Raw genomic sequence first — 27,002 nt, forward strand, 5'->3', positions numbered from 1 at the left:
CCAGAGCAACACAGAAAAGTAGTCACACACAAAATGTCATCTATATTGGCCTTCTACGCAAAAGAGACGGCTTTAATCACAAGTTCTCTGCAGTGAAATTAAAAAGAAAATTTCATATTGTCTGGAAGTTCATTAATATTTGTCTGAACTGAACGGTACAGAAATTAGTATAACCATATTCTTTAAAATTAAATTTGAATCAATTAGCTCCTTACTTTCTATGGGAAAAATAAAAGTTTACCTCTAGCAATGTTTGCAGAAGATCTGAACAGCAACCAAGAAAAGCTGTCATTGCTGTGTCACCCATACCTACGTCCTGTTAAAAAACAGTATGATTTAAGTTGTTTCAGCTGGAATTGAAACAGGCTTTTATTAGCTCTATGTTTGAGAAGACAGTTGCTGACATAAAACACATTGTTGAGCTCAGTTTATTAACCTATTACATTTAAAGGTAAACAAATATTCACTGAAGTACAACAAAGAATTAGAAATAACAGGGCAAAAAATAGGAATAAAGCTAAATGTAGCCATTTACAATACTGTATCTCTAAAGACGACTGAATTCCTCAAGTAATCACATCTAGTAATTTTCATTTTCTGAGCATATCAGTTGTCTTCCAAAAAAATTTTAACTAAAGAAATTACACATGAAAAATAATAGTAATTTTGTCATGTTATAGTCTCAGGTCTACCCTCTATAATATTTGAAGTCATACTACTGTTCGAATTTGCTTTGTCAGATAAAGATTAATTTACATTTCTTAAAATTCGTAACATTTTCTCTAGGGCTGCATTTTGAATTTTTCTGAAACTTTCAAAAATAAATCACAAACGAGTATTAAAATTAAGGCATTTTTATTTATTTCTTCCCATTTAGACAAAAGTAGTATTACTTGCCCGTCTGCATAATCTGTCCTTTGGAGCTTTTCCAACCTGTTTTAAAAAAAATATTTCAGCACAATTAAATAATTTTCATCATAAGGTATCTGTTACCCCATGTTTTAACTTATTACTATTTTCCTAACATAAAATGAGGAAATAGCTCGTTACAGCTACATAATGCAACACATTGCATAGCTTGCTTTCAACAAAAGCTTGATACAGATCATACAACTCAGAAATGAACATCACTGATGCCCATATTTAGTTCATCCTTCTTAGAAGCCTAGGATGAGAAATAAGGCCCCAAGCTCCTCATTCAAATCTCAAAGGCAGCTAAAAAATTCCCAGTGATTTCTACAATACAGAACTAGAGCTATAATACCAAGCGTGATACTAGAAACAAACATTGGGGAACAAGGGAAGAGGAAAGGAAGAGTGAATGCTCCAGCATATTCATCGAGATGGAGAAGGTCTAATAAGAAACTTATTACACGGTTTCCATGCTTTGCCTATCTGAATTCTTCAGAAGAGACACCTCAATCATATCTTGTTTAGGAATGTTACTATGAGGTCCAATTTCTACAAGTTGAATCACATGCTGCACATGATGAAGCACGTACACATCACTGGAAGTTCTCCTTCCATAGCACAAAAAAAAAAAGTAATGATTACAACATCATGGCAGAGTCTAAACAACAGCTGAAGTGAGATTCCAGGGTCCTGAATTACAGGATTATTTAAACTCAAATTCAAGTGATCCATCATGCTGTTTCGAAGTCTGAATTCAAGACAACTTTCAGCTGTCAATTTTGGGACTGATTAAGTGCCAACAGATTTGGAAACTGTATTTTTCTGGAAGTTGGTGAGAGATCAGTTGTGCTACTGCTTCTGTAACACAAACCCTAAGGACTAATTCCCAGCTTTCAAACATACATAACTAACTATTAAAAGTTAGCAACAGTTGTTATTACATGCTATTTGTCTGAAGTAACAGATGTGTGCAAAAACAGTTAGTTAATAAAAACCTTTATCTCTTCTCCTGCGGGTGTTAATCGAGGCAGAAGTAATGATGGCGGACTTACATAAAGGTATGCAGAAAAACTGGAAAAGAGTTTTTGCAGAAGAAACACCTACTACAACTGTATACAAGTGAGCTTATTTGCTGAAAGGAACAAGGAAGACTATATTCTCCAATTGTTACAGAGCTAAACAAAAAGCAAAAGCAGAAAATGAGAGGAGCAAAGGAGAAGAAAAAAAGACGACAAGACAGCAAATTCTTGTGGGTTTTGTGTTGGTTTTTGTTTGGGGTTTTTTTGTTGTTTTTAAATCACCATCAACACTTCTCTCTTTGCACCTGGACTTTTATGCTGAAAAACACTTAGCTGCTGCTCTACAGCCGGCAAACCAATAGGCAGATTCCCCTTATGCAATTTAAACAGATCTATCATTTACTGGCAGTACTCTTCCTAAACTGTCTTCCAGTCCTAAACAGAATTGTCTTCCAGTAAACAGATCCACTGCATATTTATAAGTATGAAAAAACCCGAAGTTTAGCAGGGACAAGAGACTGCTAAAACTCATGGCAAACAAGCTGCATACTAGGACAGAAGCTGATTTACAATGGTAACGATAGTTAAAAAATGCTCGACAACATCCACAGAACGTTCTGCATTTTGCAAAACTTGGACCACAACATTAGGAAAAGCTGCTGCTTGCGGGAACCTGAAAGTTTCATGGCAATAACTTACCAGGAAACAGGCACAGAGAAAACACTAAGTTATTTATTGTTTTCTAACTTAAAATTTTATGTACACACACATATATAGTTTCAAAATGTTTCACAAATACTTTTTATTTAGCAACTACGAGCTAACACTGCACGTAAGTCTTCAGTACACATCAGCCAGTGCTGATCAGCTATTACTTAAAGCTGCCTATCGTTGATCGTTCCGTGGATTTGCTATTTTAAAATATACATTCCTTCATCGATTCCAAAAGTTAGCTACGTAATAAACCAAATAAGCAGGGTTTTTTTGACGCTTAAATCAAAAATATTCCAAACTTATTTTAAAAAAAAACAAAAAAAAGGATGGTTTAAAAATACTAGTTTCACTTTTCAGTTAATAATAAAAAGTCAGCCTCAAAAATACTGTCACAATACTGCACTCACCTTGTCCATTAGATACGTAGCAGAAGAAAGCCTTTTTACTATGAATGTATTCCACATCATCAGAGCGATACCTAGAACAATCACAAACTTGTAAACTCCAGGATCTTACAAGTATGGAGTGAAAAGCCGTGGGCCACAGTTCCTTTAACGGGTGGGGAATTAAAACAAGGTGGTGAATGAAACAAAAAGGAATTGGGGGTTATCCCCACTGCTTTATACTTGGACTTCAGATTTCTCAGGAGGAGACTACCTTGGTGATCAAATACAGTCAGAAGTGCAATGAATCATTCGTTAAAATTATTATGTTATGCAGACTGGGTTAAACATTGTAGGTACACAGAAACTTTGGTGGTAAGCATGCAGGTTTCAGTCTAGTGCTTTAGGCAGAGTGCACCTTATTTGCATACATAAATAGTCTACAAAAAAAAAGACAGTTGTCATCACATTCACTAAAACAGAGTATCAAGAAATGCATGAAATGCATGAAAAGTAATTGACTGCAAGAAGCGTGTGCCACTACTTAAATACAAATAAAAAAAACAGTTTCAGAGCAATTCTATTTTTAAATGTTTTTAGTGAAACACATTCACTTTATCTAACCAACTTATTTTCACCGTTCTGATGGAAATTCAGTTTCCACATGAAAAACAAAAACTTGAATGTCAGCAGAAAGTTTTAGGGTTGTTTGGGTTTTTGTTTTTCAGACAAAAATGGCCATCACTACTACGAACTGCATACATTTATACTAGTCGACAAAGCCATTTATTCTGTTGTTTTACAATTTCAAAGATCATTTTTAATAATAGCTTCATACTTACCATGCTGAACGTGAGCATTAATGATGCATCTTAGATGATCTATAGACCTAATGAGAAAACATGCTTCCTTATGTAAAACAAAAAAGTAAAAGAACAAGTTATTACATTATTCAAAACTTGTTTTAAATGTAAACTATTGATTCTTAAAGGGCCCAGGTAAATTATTTTAAAGCTACTGTTTTATGACAGTTAAAAACCTTGTAAGTTATTCTGACATTGCAATCTCCTCTGCTACTATCTGACAAACATACATGCATGTGGCAAAAGTATGTTTCGGTAATCATGATTCACATTGCGATTTCAGCACTATTTCCAGGGCTTTGTTTTAGTATATGTACTGCTCACATACTCTTTGCTGAAAGGTACCTCCCTCCACTGACTACAGTCGTTTTTCAAATACAAAATCTATTTGTGCTAAAAAGATTAATTTTTACTCCATTTCATTATGATGGAGTAAGTTTTTAACAATCTCAAAGGAACCTGTCCTATAGCAAGGTGTTATGTTGCACAGATATAAGGAGTGCTAATTTCAATTTTAATATCATCTGAACTTAGGACAACATTTTCCAATATTACAGAAGTTATAAAGCAGTGGAAAAAAGAATTTTTTTTTTTTCCTTCTTCTATGACAATTCCCAGCAGTGGCCAGGGAATCTAAGAATATTCAAGGAATCTCTTTCCTCTTTAAAGGGAATGGATTCTAGTCTAACAAATTTAGTATTCTGTGATCTGTTTTAGCATATCTAGAACAGAAGAAAGGTTCATCACTATTTTGCAGTACTTAAACTGTTTTGAACTTGCACAAAATACAGTCAAAACCTTTCCTCATGCTGCTTATTTGAATCCAGTTTCCACACTTCCAGTTTTGAGACTCTGATAGCTTAGAAACACAGTCCTGTCTTTGTGAGGTGGCATTCAGCCTCAGGACCTGCATTCATTTTCTCAATTCAATTTCTTCTTGCCACTTATCACAGAAAAATTTTAACTAGCACGCTTTCAAAGTCAGTTTTCTTAACAAGAGTTTTTATGAACTATTTCAAACTTGTGAAACTGCTTCTCTTGAATTGGTCTTAACCATTACTCCCCACAAATGAAGTTCTTTTACCTCTGGGTCCTTATTCCACTGCACCACATATTCCCAACAGCAGTGTGCATGGAGTACATCCACTTCAAGACTACATGGAAATTGCTGATATGCTAGTTGCAGCAGCTCTAGAAAAAGAAAATCTGAAGTTACAAGACAGACCTCTTCCCACTATAATTTCTCCTACTTCACAACAGTAGCAACTAAAACATCTCTGCAGACATTCAGAATTTGAAAAATTCATGTTATTTTCTTACCTAGGATTGTTTCCAAGCCTGCATCTGCTTCTGGTTCCTCAAGAAAGATATTAGCATGCATTTCTACAGATTCTTCAGTACTATCTATATTGGTTTTGTGTTGGGCCAAATTCAGTACAAGAGGACTGAAGCCTTGCTTAAAAACCCACTTTGCTACAGTGTCAGCAATACCTCCTAGGACATTAAAAAAAAATAAAATTATGAGGTACAGTCAATGTATCCCAGAAGATTTATGGTTCAGAATCAAAGGACAAGAGAAGAGATAGGAGTTTTAACTAATACCATTAATTACATAAGGTTAACTTTGCCAATTAGAAAACTTCCTAATCAACTGATTAGAGGTTTACAATGCAGTCTTCACAGTAATAATCTTAAAATTTTAAAATGCTCTTCTACATGGTTTGCATTGTTTTTTAAATTAAGAAAAGTAACCAGCAGAACAATTTCCAATGCAATGTATATCATAAGTTAAGGTAAGGATGGCTCAGAAGTCTATTAGAAAGACAATCGACCATCTTTCCAAGAGGGGAAAAAAAAAAGTGTACCTTTTCCAGCTTCAAGCAATTTCTTTACAGAAAGCCTGCCCAAAGGCTCAGTCTGGAGTGATGAAACTCTTTTTGTCCTTTTGCTCACTTTGCTATGCAGTAGTGTTTGAAGTATCAGACAATCCTCTAGCTGTTTCAGCAAAAGTTTCCAATATTCAGTATCAAGGGAAAGTGCTTCCCAGGATTCCGTGTCTGAACCTACAATTATTTGGGAAAACTAACAGAACATATGAACTGTTTTAGGTCTGTTCACTTAAAGTAGCACAGTTTTGTTTAAAAAAAAATGCACAGTATTAAAATGAAAAGCTATATCCTAAAAGCTACTGCATTTTAAATAATAATTTAGCTCAAGATATGTACATTAACTATCATGCAAACATCAATTAATATCCCACACTGCTCACAAGATACACAGATTCCTAAACAAAAACCATAAGGAAATAAAAGGACCTGAAAGGTCATCTTATAGTCCCATTTTAAAATTCATCTTTAGTTGAAAAGTGAGTTACAATCCCTTCAAAAAGGTTTAATTCTAAGTCCTCCACTATATACACATTCCCTACATGTATGATTAATCCACCTACATTTCAATTTCCTACCACATTAAAAAAAACATATATCATGCACCCAGAAACACTAGATCACACCACACAGTTCTGTGCATTATTTTAATAATTCTCATGTTTATTGGCAAACGCTCTGCCAGGAAGCCCAAGAATCTTTCCAGTAGGGTGCAGGTCCGATTTTTAGCTTTGTGCACCAAGACGGCAAACTCCAGGGTTCTCAGAAGCCTGGCCATTAACAGTTTTAGGCTTTAAGCCAAAGGATGGGAGGAAAAAAAAAAGGGGGGAAAGATAAATGGCTTTATGGAAGGGAAGTTCTGAGGGAAATAAAGCTGTTGCTTTATTCTTTTAAGAGCAGAACAGAAGGTGACAAAGGAGAGAGCATATGGGTAAAGCGTAATATGTTGCAACCTACCAACATTCCTATTTGGGCAACACTAACAAGTTTAATATACAGAATTGCAATAGTTAAAATGAATGTGCAAAAATACTAAAACACTTCCCAGTAATCGAGTTATAATTTATAAGGCAGTCTATTTACAAGACTGAACATCACTTAAGCCCCATCTAATCTGTTAAGGCAAGTTGTAAAATACAAATATACCTAGTGCTATTTAGGCATGTAATAACTTCTTCCATTTTGAGTGGCAATGCTGTGTGGAGTTTCACAGTGTTAATCGCAACTTTGTGAAAAGATACTTATTGCCAAAAAAACAACCACCCATCACCTTAAGAAGTAAAACACAGTAACATAAGGGCTAAAACAAATTCACCAATATATTAAAAAAAAAATCAAAACTGCATTGAAACAGGTTTACCATTCAAAGTTCAGTGAACCTCTCAAATTTATGTGGAAACTGCATAGGCTTTAAGTTTGTCAACATCATCTGCTATTAAGAGAAAAACTCACTGTACAGTTCCCATCACAATTTAAATACGTTCAGCAAACAATTCTGATATATCATTCATTCACCTCAGCATAATATTCCTCAAACTCAAATACAAGTTTTCAGGCTTCCAGGATGGCATGCTTGTGCCCATGTCAGAATGATAACAAATTAATGCCAAGGATGTTATTTCATTACAAAGACAGCAATTTGCATGGAACTGATACAGAAATAAAATAAAAGGGGGAGGTCCGAGATGACTTACCTTTTTCTCTGTCACACTGTCAATTATCTGTGCAGTTACAGAATGTCCAACGTGAGCCGATAACAAGGCAGCTGCATTATTTTCAGACTGAACACAAGCTGTACGCATTTGCTGCCACCAGGGGGAAACTGACTGAGTGTCCCATGACTCATCTATAGCAACTGTCACGAAAGGGAGAGAAGGAAACTCAACTTGGGTCCCTGGGTGTTAGCGCTAGTAAAGCAGCAACCAGCCCCGAAACCATCACTTATTAATACAGCTTACATGAGGAGCAATTTCCAATTACTCTACATTATCTTTTTCTAGATACGTAGCATACAATTTCTAGATTATAACTCAAATTTAAAATAAAGAGCAGAACGGGAATTACTTGTTCTCCAAGTTTCATTTGTAGGAAACAGGCACCAGATCTAAATCACTAGGTAGTAAAAGCTGCTGCATGCTTACTAGACCTAAGGAATATTACAAAATGACACTTCACAATGCAGACAGCTTCTTTTGCTATTTCAAGATGCCACATGTATTCAATGCACTCAAGCTGGCTCTCTTCAGGCTACCTCGCGTTCAGCACAATTAATTTATTCAGACAGCAGCAGTAGCTCATTCATGCTTCCAGTTTCAAGCTGGTAATGGTGCCCTATGGTGAACCAGACATAAGGGAACCTGGCACAGACATATCCATAGCAGCTCTGTGTGAGGTAGGAGAATCAGTATTTATTCATTACACAACTTACCCCAAACAACGGCAAGTTGACTTTATAGAGTACCCCTCAAGTTACAGAGATGTTCAATATACAAATGCTGCTAGAGTAACAGTGTCTCAATGAGTTAAAGCAACTCAGACTTCTGAAAGCCAGTTAGCACAAGGGAGAGGGGCAGAACTATACACCCAAAAAAAGGGAGGAAGGGGAGCTGGACAGCCACTTTCTGGTGCCAAACAGGAGCTGTGTCAACTTAGTGGAGGGTGAGACTGCACGGCATGAAGAAGGCCTTTAATTGTGACACCCTTCAGATTTTGATGGTATTTTTAGTTAGTTCATCAACATGCAGCATTTAGCTCTGTTACCAATTTGTGACGGGGAGGGAGGGGTGTGTGTGTGTAACTCTAAGTGATAATATAGGTGAGTCAGAGTAGCAAATTTCTAATAATAATTAATATCAGATGTGTTTAAGTGTTCCAAATGCACATTTCACCTTTCATTTTGCTCAGAAGTGACAGCATAGTGTGAAGGCAACTGACAGAATCTGGTTTGTCTAGAATATCTTTTTCCTTGGAAAGCCATAAACTGAGAAGGAGTGACTGTAAAAGAAGAGAATATGGAATAAAAGCAATAGAATGAAACTCTAATATTGCAAGATACCTAATGCAAACGCTTTCTCAAACAAATTTTGTGTCATGGAGCAGAAATGTTATATCCATGAACCCTTATTATATTAACACAGAAAGTTAAAAATATATTGCATAAGGCACCCTATGACAGACTTTGAAATGAAACAATACAATCTGTATCTTTCATTTAGAAAGATGTCTTAGAAAACACCCTCTTTTGAAGGCACAGCCAGCTAATACCAGTATGTTAGCAATCACAACTTGGCAAACATTAGTAGTTATTAATATTACAGCTGAAAATCTTCACACAGACATGTAATACTGAAATAGGTATTTCCATCATTATGTAGTGGATGGAAGAAAAGTAGCAAAAGACTAAAATTACATGCAGATGAAAGATAAAGATGATTGATTGAACACTACTAGCTATTCTGAAAAATTTACTTTTAATTCTTTTTAAAATTCCTTGCTTGCTTGCAAAAAGGAATTATAACAAATGCATCAGTACCTGAAATTAAGTACTCATAATTTTTGCTTCTTTGTAAAAGAAATCTTCAGCAAATCTTCTTGTAGTCCTAAATGCATACTCTAGACATTCTCACTAGAATACCCACATTTTCTACTAGAAGATTTTCTTTTTTTTGTTTCTTTGACATCTCTTAAGTGGGGAATATAAATATCAGCACCTAAAGAACTGAATGTGGGGGTGTCGAACACAGCCTGAATACAGCATTAATCCAAAGGTCAACATTCAGAATTTTTCCTTTCAATATTTTGTTTTCAAAATACTAAATCAAAGTTTTAAAGTATGTAATAAATATCTTACCAATAAGATTTGAGGGCTAAACCCTGCTGATTCCAATGCATGACACGTTTCCTCTGCGGAACTCCCCCCACACAAACACTTCCAGAAGAAAAAGCTGCCTGAAGCAAAAATTAGTTGACATTATGAACAATATCTAAAGCCACAGCCTCTCCTCTTACACTTACAGGAAAGATCATCTATTGATCAGGTCCTACTGAGTGCAATACAAAGGACTAAGTTACATCCAGGATACCCTGACGGTTTACCCTTAGCGGAGAAGGTGGTTCATTACAAAGGACATAAGTGTTCCTGCCACTACAGGAGTCATATGGAAAATGGATTCATAACAAAACAAAGGTTATTGTACTGCTTGGATTACACATTTTGTTCAATTCAAAGAATGACTTGAAGTGTCAGACAAGTTTGTCCATGGAGTAACCCATAACTGCTGCGTGGCAGCATGCTGTATCTTATATAGCAAACTAGTGGTACTTCAAGCAATTAAAAAACCAAACAATTACCTAATTCATACCTTACCAGCACTACAAAAAGTGTGAATGTCCCTTTAAGGCAGAGGAAAATTGGAAAAACAAGATCTTCAAGAAAACGTCTAAACTGGTCAGCATGACATTCATGTTTCAATTATATTTGTTGACCGCTGAACACCCTAATAAGTTACTGGTGATCCCTGTCCAAGGGGGTGGGGAGAAGAGTACTTCTACCCCAGTTCTTAAAACCAAGTATAGTGTTATAGTAGAGAAAATGCAAATTCTAAGATTACTTAGAAACAGCCTTTGATCTTCATACAGATGAAAGCCAAGCTCTTCTGCCCAACTTTTCAATCCCAATTCCTCTCAAAGTCTGACCATTAAAGCCAAAAGAAGCAGGAGGCTACAAAGTGAACACCATACAACACCTGTGCACAGAATTCTGTGTTAGCACCAAAATTTCCCCAGAAAAGAAATCATCTGGAAAGACAGTGCCTTTGAGACAGATTTAACTCAAGCTGCTTCCACTAGTTATTTCCCAAGAGCCCCTCAAGGACAGTCCGGAACAGATTTGAAAACTAAAGCAGACTACAGACAGTAACCCCTTCCCACACCCCAACAGACACCTCAGACACTCTCTCCATCCGTAATATTTCAGATCAACATTGTCCAAAGTCTCCTCAACTCCACAAACGAGGGGTCTTTATTCCCTCACCTAATGGTCCCGTGCTGCCTGTGGTCAGCTCCCCATCTCTGAGGCTAAAGTCAGTCCTGTCATTAACTGAACTCTTGAAGTGCTGTGATCACGAAAGAAACAGCAGGATGCAGCTGCTCTGTAAAGTACCTAGTTACCACTGTCCAACTTAGTGGCGTTAATAAACAAATGAACAGTGATAACATGGCTTTTTTATCCACAGATGTGGTTAACTTGTATTAATATCCATCTAGGTAGAAAGACACATCCTATGGCTAAAGGTAAGAGTCTGGAACTAGCACTGTCACATACTACTTCAAGGCAAGCCAGCTTGTTAAGGCCCCCTGATTAAGGCTAAAATATTTATACCATCTTAGATTATAATCAGTCTTTAAATAATTTGACAAACAGTTCAGTACCTCTTACCTAAAGCCACATATTCTCCATCTTCCATATTTTTCACATTAATCACATCCTTTTCATACTCCAAATACTCTAAGAACATTTTCACAGACAATACGTCATACTTCTCATCAGCAAACTGAACAGTAGTTTGGGTATTTTCCTTCTTGTAGTTCTCCAGCAAAGTTTGGAGCCTGTGAAAATCTTTTTCTTCCAGCCGAAGCAGTTTAGCCAAGTCCTTAAAAACAAAAGCCAAAAAAAAAAAATCGCACATCACAAGACTAATGCAAACGGATGTTTTTCAAAACACAGTAAAACCTAAAACAAAAGTCAGAAGAGTCAAAATATTTTGTTTTGAACATTAAAAATGTCTTTAAAAAGGGCCAAAATGATTGAATAATCTCAAAATCACTTATTCATATAGCTCAAATGAAGATCTTGTCTAGCTTCATTTTTAAGGACTTCAACAGATACATTTCCCATATTTAGATCCTGCTCATAGTGTAACAATCACCCATCAAGTAAACAAGCCCATATAACACCACTCCGTATGGCTTTTATAAATGTATAAGCATTTTTATAAATGACATCAAAAGCAAGCCAAATTACGATGCTACACAAGCAAATATCAGAATTTGTAATTTCTACTGGTCCCAAAATACCCCTCAAAAACTAAACAAAGTTAAGAATATTTTATGTACTTTGGATAAAGGACTGAAATCAGGAGATTCTGGTTCTATTTTCACTTCTGTCTTAACCTTATGTGACTGCTAAAGAATATTAGGTAGATTAATTACTAGGCATTTGTACAAGGGGAAAAAAAAAAGGCATTATAAAACAATTACTTCATTAAAAGTTCCACGCCACAAGAACGGGTAACTTGCTTACCTACTTATTTTATCCGAGGCCTTGAAAAACATATTTATGCTCAAGTCATCACTCAATTTTATAAGACAAGTGAATTTTGAATTTACTCACATTATCCGAGGGTGGAATGTCTTTCTGTATGCTTTGGGAATTTAGTTTGCTAACTAGTTCATAAAGATGTAACAGCTTTAACTTGTTTGCGCAGAACTGCAGTAGTCCTTCATCCACACACTCAAGCTCTGAGGAGAAATAAAACTGCATTTGAACTTGATATATCGCCTGGAATAGTGAAACATACTTCGCAGCTGCATTAAACTCCTCCTTTATTAGAACTGGAGGACTTATGTGTCTCAGTGTAATTTTTTGATGCACTGCTGCTTGCAATAATTGTATTTAATTCACGGCAGTATAAAACAAAACTATTTTTATGAGAGGTATTAGAGAAAGATATCAGGCTCATTTTTAAATGGAAGGAGGTTGACAATGTGGAACTGAACAAAGACAAATCTATTGTCTTTTCCTGGTTTAAGGCCAAACCAGAGACTGCCGAAAATTGCAATACACTAAGTCTCAAACATATTTTCCTTTATCAAGAATTTATCAATACCAAACTATAATCTTTTATTCATTATGCCAATATTTTAAGCATATTCCTTGCATCAGAATAGAGCTTGATATCTACCAATACGAATTCAATTTCATCTCTGCAAGACACCGCCTTTCGTATTTCTACAATCTTAGTCTCAGAAATTTCATGTATCTATTGACATTCAAATCTCAGTAACAATTAAAGCAATCAGAATATAGGAAGCTAACACCAACAAAATGTTGAAAAAAACTCTATTCCAACTTATTTGTTTTAAAAGAAAGCATTTTACAGAGATCCTAAAAGGACCTTTCTATAGAAAAGATCTCTGAATATATCATTTTACAGAGATCCTAAAAGGACCTTTCTATAGAAAAGATCTCTGAATATATCATCTTCATCTGAAACAGCTTCTAAACATGATTTTCTCCCTACATACCCTTAAACACTTTTGACACATTGCTATTAAAAATCCTACCAAAAAAAAAAAAAAAAAGAGAAAGGCACAGAGCTTGCTGCACAGTCACTTGACCTTTTATTTGCAACCACAGCATTCACAGAGCCCAGCACCTGCTTCACATTATATTTTACCTACTAAGCACAAGTGGAAGGATATGCCACTACTCTTCTGAAATTAGAAGGCTGGAACATCAGCCAAGTTTGTTCTTTATTGTGACTGTGAGGAAATAATGTTATGTATGACAATAAGAGATTAATGATGAAAAATACAAACTCAAACAAACAGACCTCAGTAAGTATACAGTTCTGTCAATCTCTCTTCAGTGTAAGAGGGCACGCCTCCATTTTTCTTTTTTTTTTTTTAGGAGTTCTAATAGAAATGGTTAATGCTGGTGATTTAGAATGCCAGAACAAAATTACGTAGGGAACTGCATGTGTGAAGCTCTCAATCTCCTCTACTTCAAGAAAATGGTAAAAAAAAAAAACCCCGTTGATAAAGTGAAAGATAGATTTCCTCTCAAGGCTTTGAAACTACGAAAACTTGTCACGTTCTCACTGAGGTAGGACAAGGGACATAGCCTTTCTAATTAACAAATGGTTTATTCAGAACTTCCACACAACAGTGGTAGGGATTTCCTGACTCTTATTGCTAAAGTCTCATCTTCTAACAAGCTGAAATGAATCCAGAGATAAAAAAAAAGCAGACTTCTATTGCTGAGAAGTCCCAACACATGCAAAGGAAGTGGCAGGCACATGCTTCTCCACTCTATTCCTCAATACCCAGCTGGGTCTCCAAAATTGGGTCACCTCAAGCACAAAGAAGGTTCTCCCAGTTTAGAAAGATCCAAGTGTATCATTTCAAAGAAACAATCTTGCAGACTTTCAGCAACAAAATTTTGAATGGGTAATGAAATTTCCTGACATTGGCTCTGAAATCTCTAGCAAAACACGTGAAATATAACTTCAGCAAAGTTTTCCAAGAAAAGATAGTAGGCATCTGGCCAAGGCTCAGATTCTCAGTGATAAGGATTTTGTGCTTCCAGTACATTAAAATTCACAGATCCGAAGTGCCATATCCTTACTGCCTTCCTTGAAGAGAGAGAACAAACTAAAACTTCTACAGGCAAAAGTCTGTGAAAGCTTCTTTCTGAAGGAAGCTTTTACCAGATGCAAATACCCAGCCCAGTTGTTGTCTTTTTCTTTCTTTTTGAATATAATCACAAGTTACTAGGCACATAGCAAGCATAGCAAAGCATACTTACTAGCAAGCTATTTGCAGTCTGCATTAAAAAAAAAAAAAAAAAAGAAATATGTAGAAGCAACATTCTGTGATATCTAGCAGCAAAACTAAGCAGACCAGGTCTGGTCTCCCTGTGGAACAGAATAGTTCTACAATAGTCTTAACAGCACTGCAGACAAAGTGCAAATGCCTCTCCATATTTGCAAAATAAATATCCACCTACCCTGTTTTTTTAAATTATCCATTAATGTCTGAGTGATGTTTGTGAGAGATGAAAGTGGCACACGTTCACTTGTCAATATACTTTCCAGAGCCTGTTAAGCAGACGTTCAACAGAATTAAACATTTACTTAATTTTACTGTAAAAATATATAAGGTAAGCCAACAAAGCACAACTTTGACAATGATTTTTCATCTGTATTTTGTCTTCACATATACCTGTGGCATAATTTGATCCTACAGAAAGGTCTGCTCTGTTTTTATTGACTTTTATCATGGAAGATGCCTTGGGGAAGTCAAGTCAAAATTAATTCCAGTCAATATGTTGTAAAAAAAACCAAAACAAACAAAAACCAACCCACACAACAAAAAACAACACACACACACACACACAGAATAGCTCAATTGTTTGCTTCAAGTAACTCTAGGAAAAAATAACATATTTTGAAAGATTTAAAAAGATTTAGCACTAATCTGATAACACAATATTTTTTTTCTAATATTAAAGTATACTGGCCTCTAAATATTCACCTGTTTCTTTGTAGCAGGGTATTTGATATCAAGTATTAAATCCTTTGCTTCAGCTTCAATCAAATCTGCAAACAAAGACAATCATGACTTCAATTCATATTTCTCAAACGCATTCTGAAAAGCAAGTCAACCCGCGCCACAGTTAAGACGCACATGGGTTCATGCTATAGAGAGGAAGACACTATTACAGAAGTTGCCAAAATAAGCTTGGGGAAAATGAAACAAAGTAACAGCTCAGTGGCATCTCTTACTCCAAATCTGTCTTTCGTAAGAAATATATATTACTTACAGGAAGAAGGGTATCTAGAGTCAAATGCTGAATTCCATTACATAGCGTAATGGGTTGCAAATAGACCATGTTTTATGCAAGCACTCAAAGTAGAATTTAGTTAAGATTTACATGGCAGACAAGGCTTATACTGGATCCTTGTATGAGAGAAATTTAATCTGGTATCTTATAAAAAAATACAAGCTACTTAAAGATCATAATTCATAGCACATACAGCTGTCAGAATGCACCGCAATCATACCTTGTTTGTACACTTACAGGACAAAAAAAGACAAGTACCATTTGATAACATACAATCTTAAGAAATTATACAGGAGAACCTACCTGGATCTGAGGTTTTAGCTTTGAGTAAAGCATTTAACTTCTTCACTAGATGCATATCCTTTGCTCGCTCACTCTTTTTATCACTAAAAGGAAATAATTTTAATTGTATGAGTGAAGAGAACTAAAGTGAATGATTCAGAAAAAAAAAATTAATTATGCTACTTTAAGGTAACATCACATTAATAAAAATCAAGTTAATGCATACAAACCAATAAGGCTGTTACCAGAGTACTATTCAGCTTGAGAAGGAACACCAGAATTGCTCCGTCTAAATAAAACATTGTTTCCAAAAACAATAATGAAATTCATCTGGTTATACAGAGCACAGAAAGTCCTTACCTCAATGCTAAATGGAAAGGTACATGGACAGTTTTTACACTTCCAGAGACTGGATCAACAAGGCATATCTGGTAAGTCTGGGGCTGCCATCCCTGACTGGTCACATTGTTTAGACCCATTATTTTATAACCAGGATACAACAATCTGAAACAAAAAAAACCCCACGGCCTTTACAGTGAAGGACAAAATTAGCAACCTTCTCTTTCCACACACTGAATAAAGAGACGACAAATTTTATAAAGCTAAGGTTTAACAACTGCTAAATGTGTTTACCAGGAAGACTGTAGAGTGACGAAACATGACAAAATCCCCTTCTGTAAAACAACAACAAAAGGCTGCATTCAGCAGAAACACCGTGGGCAAGGCAAAAAGCACCTGCCAGCACTTTCTACTTTTACCACCGGTGTATCCACGTATCACTTTATTGCAGCAGCACAGCCAATATGCCTACCTGCTAACTGTTTCTTACCTACAATATTTCCCCACATTGAAGGCTCCAACCCGAGGCCCTTGCTGCGTGCTCCATACTTCCAGAATGCCTCTCCTCGGAGCATAGATCACAAGGAACTGAGCCACTCTGCTTGGACCTTGTGCATTTCCAAAAGGAGAAAAATCCATCTTCTCCGTTTCCCTCTCATGAAGGTCCTCTACAGTCTGTATCCAACCAACTTCTGCATCACGGTATCCTTTGTGAGAGAAGACAGAAGTGCATTAGCGTACAGAAATTAATACATGATTAGTACACATCACCACCCACTTAAAGTACTATTCCAGCAGCAAGCTGTCTTAAAATTTGTTTCAAACTGTGCAACTCTGGCCAGTAGCCAGACTCCTGTCAAGAACTGTGGTCCATTGACTCAGAGCAGGGCACACCGGAAGACTCCTCAGAGCCAAATGCAGCCTCCTGCAAAGCTCTGGGGAGGAACAAGTTCTTCTGGGAGAAGCCACAAAACCCTCAAAACTCATCAGGTCTGTACTCTGGACATTACACCGATGAAAAAGCTTCTTGGAGAAGAAAAATCCGTAGTAAGTGTCCAGATTTCTCACATTTCAAAACAACAACAAAAAGATTTAAGGAAGGAAATTTGCATAACCTATTAAATAGGATATGTAAGGTTTTTTTATTCCTATGTTTTCATCATTAAAATGCAATTTTTAGTAAACCCAATAAAAATACTCATCTTCCCTCTCTCTCTCTCACTGCGTAACGCAAATACTTTCCCTCAAAATCTTCCTAAACAAAAGGCAGAAATGCTCTGATGACATCACTAAACTATGTAATGGTTTAGCAAGTACAAATGAAGACTCCAAACCACAAGTGAAATACTAACGTATAAAACAAGTTTATAAAAAGATATGTTATACCAAGAAGGTTGAAAAGTATTCACAACTCAATTAATGAGAAAAGGTACGATCCAAAAGATTTAATTCAGCAGACAGCTTTGCTTAAACAAAAAACCCAAACAAAAAACCAACGCTATTTCACATCTCAACAGCCTCACTGGGGAAAGGCTGGCAAATTGTAAATATGTGTCTGACTATCAAATAAAGCTTAGGACTCTAACAGTACTTCCTCGATAATATGAAGCTCTCAGTAATGAAGAAAAAAGGTCCAAGATATCAGAAAGCACATGTTATAGCTAATATGCTTCAGAATATGAGAGAAGGAGAACACACAGGGGAAACATGATTGCTCTAGCTGTTACACTGTTAGTGTGTCGCTGAAGTAGCTACTATATTCATGACCACTAATCTTTTGAATTGGTAGTGTGGGAGCGAGAGATAAGAGCTAGATATTTTCTATCTGTTTTTAAAACTTATCTTCCATCTCCTAAAAAGCTGCAAAATTTTAATTCTATAGGAAAAAAATATAAAAGTTGTTGTAACATTAAGCTCTGAAATTGTAGTTATCCCTAACATCTGCTTTTTTTTTTCCCCATAAAGTCCTCAGTTTAGAAGAGACTGAACACTCCCTTCTTGCACAGTCACCATGATGAAATGAGACTCTAACAAACGGTGTATCTCCTTGCTGATTTTTCAAGCTTCTGTTTCTTTTCTCAGCAGAATTAAAGAAGATACTAGAGCTTATCAAGAGAAAGAATCTTTGAGAATAGAGCTAAAGCTCTTCCGAAAAAAATATTAGGTCAAAAGCTTTCTGTTGGGATACAGTCTATGAAAAAAAAATTTTAAAAAAAATCTATACAATACAAACCATACAAACTGGATTTTTACTGTAGGCCATATCGGTATTTCAAGGATTGGTACAACAATACCCTTATGGACTTTATATTACATCTGCCTTTAATATTTTGTTTGAAATAACACAATATACTAAAGTCTTTCTTAATAATGGAAAAACACTTTGAATTCTAAGTCTGAACATAAGAAGCCACAGTATTTTGAAGAATATTATTTGCTATACTAATATACACTATCATACCTTTCCACATGCGAACCGCCAGTCCTCTTGTAACATCCAGTAAAATAACCCTTCCAAAATCATCTGTTACTGCTGCCAAAGTGTTACATGGAGAAAGACATATTCTTTCACCATGGCGACGGGAATCTGGAAGTCCAAACCTAAAAAAAAAAAAAAAGTCAAGCAAAAAACACTAGATACCAATTTTTCTTCAGAAATAGTAAACAGAGTATCTTATAAGGACTAAGTTTGTTTGGTTTTTTAAAGTAACATAAAGGTATGGGTAAAATTAAGAGCAAAGCATGAAAAAAGTTTTTGTGCTGTCTACTGGAAGGTCTCGTAAGTCTGTTAAAGTCCTACTGAAAACCAAAGTTCAGAAACTAGGATAAGCGATTGCCTTGTCATGCATCGTCAGGCAAGGATCTCAGAGGAGTGGGTTACTTTGTAAGCCCTCTCTTATTGCCGACGAGTCTTGAGAATACTTTTAAAAAGTATCAGGAAAAACAATCAGGAATTAGTTTAGTCTTTTATCATCAGCTTTCTTGAAAACATTAGGCTACAACCTGTTGTTCCCATCCTCCTCTCTCCACAATCAACAGGGAAACAGGATCCCTCCTAATTTTTGTGAGGGGCTTTAAACTATCTTAAGCAGCAAGCACTTCATGTGGCTTCTTTAGAAGAAGCTCTTCAGTGATGAACTTCAGGACTGATATTCGTGTACTTGTAACTGTCATTAAACTTGCACACTGTTCTTTTACAGTAACAATGAACCCACACACTGGAAGTGAAAGAGATGAGTAATTTGCCCAGAATGATAAACTGAGATGAAACAAAGCTTAAAATAAATGACCTGCAAACTACAATCGCTGCTTCAAGTCAAGAAAAACAAATGCATTCATCAATTATGCACCTTTCAAAATAATTCAAACAACTAAAAACACAGGGGATTTAAAGCAATTGAGACTGTATGTAAAACTTACCTCACTGCCAATGGGGTTGCAGGTTCAACTTTTGGTTTCTGTTTTTGGGGAGGTTCTTCTTCATGTTTACTCTTCCAACCAAGCCAGCCACTTGCAATAGAAAAACACATTAGGAGAATCATACTAATGGTCCTAAAAATCCTCAAACTATTATGTAGCTACTAAAACGAAAATAATTTAATGTATTTTTTTATGTTATTACCTGGCAGCATTAAATAATGCTGAAGTCAGTTTACTTGCAACTGCTAAGGCAACATGAGACAACAGTGGCTGTGAGCTACCCTGAAAGAAAGGAATAAAGTGTTTAGAAAGTCAAGAAATAGTCAGCTGTGAGCCACCCTGAAATGAAGGAACAAAGTGTTTAGAAAGCCAAGAAATAGTTCTTACACTGAACTCAACTGCAGAATAGTTTTTCAGGCCTCCTATGGACTTTCAGCTCAGAAAGCATAGCTTTAAGACTCTGCAAAATTTTAATTCATTGCCCCCAGAAAAGCCATTCTGACATCTCTTTACCATTTCAAAATCCTCCTGCAAGTCACTGGTAGCTCAGTATGTTTGTCTGCAACAGAAGTTAAAAAAACCCTGTGTATGATTTATCATGGAGAGTTAGCTGGTGTATGGCTTTGGCATCCTTGCAAATATCAACGTAAGCAGTTTTTTCATAAACATATTGGAAAAGCAAGTACAAAATCAAAATTTCGATTCTAGCATTTTCAATCAACTTTTGATCCTGATAAGGACAGCACACACGTAGGGTCTGAATGTACAAGACACACAGCTACACTACTATCCTTCTCCTCCAATACAACAGAAGATGTAAGTGTACTACAGGTATCATTAAGCATAATTTGCAGTTTTCTTCTACAAGTAGTAGTTCTACTATCTGAAATCACCACAGTATACTCAAGCCGTATGTGTACATGATCAAAGGCCAAAGGCCTCCAAAAATCCACAAGATGCATGTTTACACAATCGCAACCTAGTTTTTTAAAAAACCTTACGTTACTTAACTGGCAATAAATTAACAACTGAAAAAGTAAAAAAAAACACTTGACTATCACATTCATTTTAAGATAAAAAATAAAGTTTCTTACTAGCAGGAACCTGTGGTAGACATTACTATCACATCTACTCCAAATCATTCCAGTTTTAGAAGATCAAGAAGAGGGGGAAATGTCAGCATAGAACGAACATAGGAATACTTCAGAAATACCCACACAGAAAAGAGAAGGATTAATTATTCAAAGTTTCAGCAAGTCAGCTTTGTAGTACATACCTCCAGGGCAAAAAAGAAACCAGTGAAAGGATTGGATCCAACTGTAACATACTGAGACATAGCAGGTGGGCTGTTTTTTATAGCTGCGTTATATCCACCTATATTGGAGGCAGTCTTCATTTGATCAAAAGGAGACAGTGTCATGATGCCTAACAAAAACATTAAAGTGAATGTTTTATACTTTCAGAACAAAGGTATGCAATTGCTCTAAAGGTCTAACTATATTCCTGCCTTCTTGACTGACCAGTCAACATTCAGAGGGAAGGGAGGAGAGCAGCTTTAACCACAGCAATTCCAAAGAACACAGCAGAAATAGCCTCATGTACTTAGGTTAATTATAAAGCATAGTTGGTTTGTTTAGAAGAAAAAAAAAAAACCTTCAGAGTTCAGCAGGAAAAACACATCTACCAGATTCACTTCACCTGCCTTGTTAGCCCCCTTCTGACCTCTTACCTACTTTTGTGAAAAGGGCGGAAAAGAAATGAAGCTTACTGTCCCTCAGATCTGCCTGTCTGACAAGAACCTAGGCTTCTGCAAATTCCTAAGGAGTAAAAGTCTGAGAGCCTACAAGTCAGTTTGTCTTTTTTGGAAAGGAGCAATCTCAAATTTTAGTTTCTTTATGTGCTAGACTCAGGAAAGACCCATACCAGTCTTAACCTGCCTGCCAGAGAGTTCTTTAACCTGGCAGAAACGGGAATAACTGCATCTGATCTAGTCTCTCTTGGCTGTTTCTTAACAAAGAAGAGAGGACAAGACAGCTACAGCTGTAACATCCTTTCTCCCCTCAAGTGGAGAGGGGAGGCTCAATCAGACTAGAAGAGAAAGTAAAATACATTTTTGACGATGGTTAATGAGATCATTCATGACGACAGCCTTCTGCCACTATTTATTTCTAGCCAGCCAGTATCACTAAGTACTCTCACCCCAAATTTAACAGCACGAAAGCATCCAGTTTCATTTAAGCCAAATATTTGAAATTAAACAGAAATGCTTACCAATACTAGCATGGTCAACAATCGTATCCACATCTTGCAAACCCCATTTCTTATAAGCTAATGGTGGAGGCTGAACATTCTCATTGCCAGATGCTGCAGCTGACAAAAGTTGATAAAACACAAAAACAATTCCTACTGAGTAGGAGGCAGAGTAACAGCGTAACAGAGGGAAAAAAAATTTGATGCAGTCTAAAGTCACAAAATAACCTAGTTTTAAATTAACATACATCTAAACACCAGCTGAGCTAAAATGGCCTTTTGAAATACATAATTTATGGTTTAATATTCTGTACAATTTTAAAATGCTACTACGATTTATTTCTGTGGTCTGGGCATGTTTAAGTGGAAACTCCCCTGTCAGAGTACTTGCAAAGTCAGCACATTCACTGGATATGTAACAGTGTGAGGTAAGAACAGTGGTAAAACTAAAGCGATAATTGAAACTCTTCAAAATATCTGTTACAACAAACATAAATGATCAAGACTGAAAGAAGATATACCACTCTGGGTGCAGATATTACAACTAGCTGTAAGTGCTCCTCTGCAAATGGTGATCTTCTCTCATCAAAAGAGTAGAGCATGTTCTGGTTGTGAAAGTAGATGGGTATTTCTCATTATACTGTCTGTCTCCTTTCTTATTTGTTGCATGATTCACACAATATCAGTTTTAAAAGTTCTGATTTACAAGAGTTTTGCCTTCTCTTATATTCCATAGAAGTACTACCTTTTCATTAAGAGGATAAGAATAGACATTATTAGGTAGACCCAGGGAATCATTTAGCACAGCAGATCATGATCTGAGCACAGCTAAAACCAGCTATCTAGGGAAGAATACCAGAACAAGGACACATATCTGATCCTTCCTCTAAACCAGCTTCTAAAGAGACCTTCTCAGCCAGAGGTAAGCTCTAAGCACTCAGTAAACCTCCACAGCTTTCTTCTCCACTAATTTGTCAGTTTGCCTCTGAGCCCAAGCAAGCTTTTAGTATCCACATCAACCTCACGCAAAGAATTCCACAATTTAACCTCACACTGCTTAAACACCCATCCACTTTTTATTTTGAATTTACTATCACCTAGCTTCATTTCATGCCACTTCACCCTGAACTGGAAGAAAGAGTGAGCAATCCGTTCCTATTGGCCATCCCCATATGATTCAGAGAAGAGCTGTCTCACCACAGTAGCATTTCCCAGTTCTTTACCACTCATCCCTTCTATGTAAGATTCAAGCCCTAGTTTAAGGGTGCTGCTGTCCCAACAGTTCCTAATGCTGTCATGCTGGCAGATCCATTGTGCTTCCCACCTACACCCAGCCTCATGATTGTCTGCTGATGTGGCCTGCTGTAGAGGAAACAAGAATCTAACGAATCTGAAGTTCAATGAGAACAACCATCAGGAAATTCGGGAGAACAATTCAGCAACAGCACCTGTTTAACATTTTATCTTGCAGAATTGTAAGAGCCCCATACTTCTGCAATCTACCACACAATACTGTTACGTGGTTCTCCTCTCACCCCAGGAAACTGACTCTGTTTCCAAATTAGAGTATGAACAGGCACTATACTAAAGGAACAGGATCAAAGGCTGCACAATCAAACAAGGTATCAAAAGCTCTCAGGCATTAACACAAAGAGCAGTGACCACTATCGATGTCATCATCACAGCACTATCCCTTCCCACAAAGTCCTTACGTGGAAGAAAAGCATTTCACTGACAGTCAGTGAAATCAGCATCCTGACGTGCTAAGAAGCACCTTAGCAGCATGCTGTGGGTTAACCCCAGTGGGCACCTAAGCACCATACAGCAGCTCACTCACTCCCTCCTAGTGAGATGGGGAATAGAATTGAAAGAGTAAAAGTGAGAAAACTTGTAGGCTGAGATAAAGACAGTTTAACAGGTAAAGCAAAAGCTCCATGTGCAATCAAAGCAAAATAATGAATTCATTCACCACCTCCGATCAAGCAGGCAGGTGTTTAGCCATTTCCAGGAAAGCAGGGCTCCATCATGCATGACAATTACTCGGGAAGTCAAACACCATAACTTTGAACATTCCCCCCTTCTGCTTTCTTCCCCCCTAGCTTTTATCACTGGGCATGACATTATATGGTGTGGGATATCCCTTTGGTCAGTTGGGGTCAGCTGTCCCGGCTGTGTCCCCTCCCAATTTCTTCTGCACCCCCAGCCTGCTCGCTTGCAGGACAGTGAGAAACAAAAAAAGACCTTGACATTGTGTAAGCACTGTTCAGCAACAGCTAAAACATCAGTGTGTTATCAACACTGTTTTCATCACAAACCCAAAACACACCACCATACCAGCTACTATGAAGAAAATTAACTCTATCCCAGCCAAAACCAGTATACAGTATTGTGGTGAGAATGTACAAGACAGTCAATGCTACTTAGACAACGTGTGCTCCGAGAACATTTTCTGTAGAGGAAGAAATCTCCTTGTATGCAGCAGATGCCTATATATTGACGGACAAGCAAGGAAGATCCAAATTTCACCTTGATTTGATATTTAACAAACATAAGTAAATTTCATGTAATGTAAAGTACTATTAACAGAGTCAGAAATAAACATTTCCTCTCAAACGTACCTCTTGCTACCTGATTGCGACATGCACGAAGGGACTGAAAGAGACTGAAACCATCAATTGTCACAATTGCTGCTGGGTACAAGATACTTAGTTCTTCATTCTGTGGAAGAAAATGAGAGAAGGGAGACCAAAAAAAAAAAAAAATCACTTACTGTTGTAACAGCTTCTTTTCTGGCTTTTTATACTATTAACTACACGAAGATGAGGATTACATCCAGAGAGTTAATATCTAACAAGCCCCAGGCAACAGAATAAGGCAAAACTACAGAAATCCAGTACTAAACCGTCCAATATATGAATAAGTTATTTAGGCACAAAATTTTATATTTTTGTCTTCTTTCAATGACTTTTATGTTTGCTTAATATATTTTATGGCTTACGGAGAAAACACAAAACTTACAGCAACTTGCGAAGGCCGCTGAAAAACAGGTTTATCTAGAATGCAAGTATCAAGGTTTTATGAGCCAAATTCTGAAACTGGATTAGCGCCTGGATTACCACTTGGGCACATAAATGCTAATTTGATGATATAAATTCAAGACTCAAATTCCTTAATGCTTCTGTATTTCAAAACTGATCCCAAAATGTCATGCTAAATCACATGAGCATTTGTATAAAGCAAACTTGGAAATTTCTGTAACTTCATTAGTTTTCTGCATAAAGCATGCCAACTCAGCCAAGAGCAAAGAAAGCTGGCTTTTCTACTAAATAGCGTGAGCTCTACAAGAGCCTTCTCTGCAGGAAATACTCATAATGGCATGCAGGTTCCTAGCACTATCTCCTATAAAGATTGTTTTAATTTTCAGCTATCTTCTCTGTGAAATAATTAAGATAAGTTCTTATGAAAGAGTACATATAGCTCTTGGCACCTGTCAAGTTGCATTTTCTCCTTTCATCCATACATTATCATATTTTGTGCACATTAATGAATAAACAGGAAATGAATTAAGCCTTCCTTTGCAAGGTTACCACAGAGAAAAAGAGAACAAATCCATAGAGCTAACTAAATACTCAAAAAAAAAAAAAAGAAATTCTGAATCCTCAAACTATACAGGCACGAATACTTCTAGAACAAGAAATCCAGAGACTCTTGTTCTAAGGAATTGTCCACCCATCAAAAACTGGTAAAGGACACAGAGGATTCAGAGAGAAGACTCCCTTCCATACCCCATAACACTGCCACTTCGCTTTTGAAATAATCTGACAAAACCTGTTCTGTGACACCAGGATGCCTGGGAATTTCATAGGTTCTGCACTTAAGCTGTAGGACAGGATCTTCATTTAAAAGCTGTGCAAGAAGCAGTACTCCACTCTAGAAGAAAAAGAATAATAAGCATGAACATTTTTCTCCCTTTTCTTAGGGAAGGCAAAAAGCACTATCTGCAGAAACAGAAGTTTTACAGAAATAGATGTTTATTACACAATAGCTTGCTTGTGGGCCTGCCATGCTGAGAAACATACCTCAGTGTAAAAACGAACATAGCCAGACGTGAAGCCAACGACAATGCAGGTCCAGTCAGGACGGCCTGTGGAACTCCTGTTTCACAAAGATATACTAGAAATTAAAAACAAATCCTGCTCTAAGCTGTAGACATACAAAAGAGTAATGGAAGACGACTGATGATGCATATACATAAGAATACCAATCCTTACCTCTTCTGACTTGCCAATGGGATACACAATACACTACTCACACATTCACTAGAAACAGAAAGATAAAACTAGTAAGCACATTTGTTCTCCAGTTGTGAAATTTTGCTCTACGCAAGAGATCTTGCTGAGTCAGCATTTTAATATTTTAACAATATATTAATGCAGCACACAATTTATCAAATTCATATTAAAAAGGCAAAACACACCTTTTCATTTTAAAGACATTTTCAATTACAAGCTCAAGAGTGCCCAAATAGATTGCATGAGTGCTTATTACACCTTGTTAATGTTGTCTTTCATCATTCACAGACTGATATTCTGCCAGTACTCTTCAGTAAAGATTCAAGTTAAAGCTCATGTACCTAAAGGTAAATCATTTTTTTCTGATCTATAATGATATATCAAGAACAACCACTTTTTTTAAAAAACAACTGAACTATACTCATGAAAATAAATTTTTGAAATACATTACGCAATTAGGTAGATTTTATATCCGTTGCATTTCACCACTTTATAATTTGAGAGCATTTGAAGAGCTAACATGGTCTTCCCAGTTAATGTAATAACTGAGCATGCTCAATGCATGGCAGGCAAAGCATGCAGAAGGCAAGCAGATGAGCAGGCCTCAATATCTCAAATCAAAAGTTATGTAACTGTTACCACGATAGAAAGTTTTACACTGTCTGGGGAGACAGAAGCAGTACAGAGGTTTTATGAAAGAGCATATAAACTCAAGATGACATCCCAAGCAGCACTTAAAGCATAAATGCCTGCAGTACTGTTGATTATTTGCATTTCAGGTCACCTCCATTCCCCAAGGAGTGATTAAATAACCAGGCTAGACAATTACAGGAAAAAAGTTTTCTAAATGCAAGTCTGACATGAGTTGCAATTCAATTACAACTTCAAAGCAATGTTAAATATCTCACTGATTTCTCATCTTCCAACAGCAAAGCTTAGCCACCACAGAACGTTATGCCCACAGTTGAAGGCAACTTTGGGCAAAAAAAGAAGTCAGGTCTTTCGACAATCTGACAG

General features: G+C 36.6%; 1 protein-coding gene across 2 annotated transcripts in view; it reads right to left on the minus strand.

The window, feature by feature from the left end:
- Positions 1-27,002, minus strand: part of RAB3GAP2 (RAB3 GTPase activating non-catalytic protein subunit 2) — a 48,895-nt gene that overhangs the window by 5,444 nt on the left and 16,449 nt on the right. The window contains exons 5-30 of one of the 2 annotated variants that reach the window (XM_076334601.1): positions 25,965-26,012; positions 25,773-25,848; positions 25,522-25,623; positions 24,312-24,411; positions 21,715-21,807; positions 20,720-20,868; positions 19,646-19,725; positions 19,444-19,533; positions 18,485-18,624; positions 16,514-16,730; positions 16,045-16,188; positions 15,706-15,788; positions 15,093-15,157; positions 14,566-14,656; positions 12,169-12,296; positions 11,215-11,428; positions 9,628-9,725; positions 8,666-8,771; positions 7,472-7,632; positions 5,757-5,973; positions 5,212-5,385; positions 4,976-5,082; positions 3,871-3,937; positions 3,053-3,123; positions 898-933; positions 242-316 (exon numbers count right to left, since the gene is read on the minus strand). In XM_076334601.1, coding sequence (XP_076190716.1) covers positions 242-316; positions 898-933; positions 3,053-3,123; positions 3,871-3,937; positions 4,976-5,082; positions 5,212-5,385; positions 5,757-5,973; positions 7,472-7,632; positions 8,666-8,771; positions 9,628-9,725; positions 11,215-11,428; positions 12,169-12,296; positions 14,566-14,656; positions 15,093-15,157; positions 15,706-15,788; positions 16,045-16,188; positions 16,514-16,730; positions 18,485-18,624; positions 19,444-19,533; positions 19,646-19,725; positions 20,720-20,868; positions 21,715-21,807; positions 24,312-24,411; positions 25,522-25,623; positions 25,773-25,848; positions 25,965-26,012 — 2,932 coding nt within the window. Of the gene's footprint in view, positions 1-241; positions 317-897; positions 934-3,052; positions 3,124-3,870; positions 3,938-4,975; positions 5,083-5,211; positions 5,386-5,756; positions 5,974-7,471; positions 7,633-8,665; positions 8,772-9,627; positions 9,726-11,214; positions 11,429-12,168; positions 12,297-14,565; positions 14,657-15,092; positions 15,158-15,705; positions 15,789-16,044; positions 16,189-16,513; positions 16,731-18,484; positions 18,625-19,443; positions 19,534-19,645; positions 19,726-20,719; positions 20,869-21,714; positions 21,814-24,311; positions 24,412-25,521; positions 25,624-25,772; positions 25,849-25,964; positions 26,013-27,002 lie in introns of both variants that reach the window. The other variant, XM_076334600.1, reaches the window with a different exon arrangement.

Source organism: Aptenodytes patagonicus, chromosome 3, assembly GCF_965638725.1.
Source record: "Aptenodytes patagonicus chromosome 3, bAptPat1.pri.cur, whole genome shotgun sequence".
NCBI classification, from domain to species: Eukaryota; Metazoa; Chordata; class Aves; order Sphenisciformes; family Spheniscidae; genus Aptenodytes; species Aptenodytes patagonicus.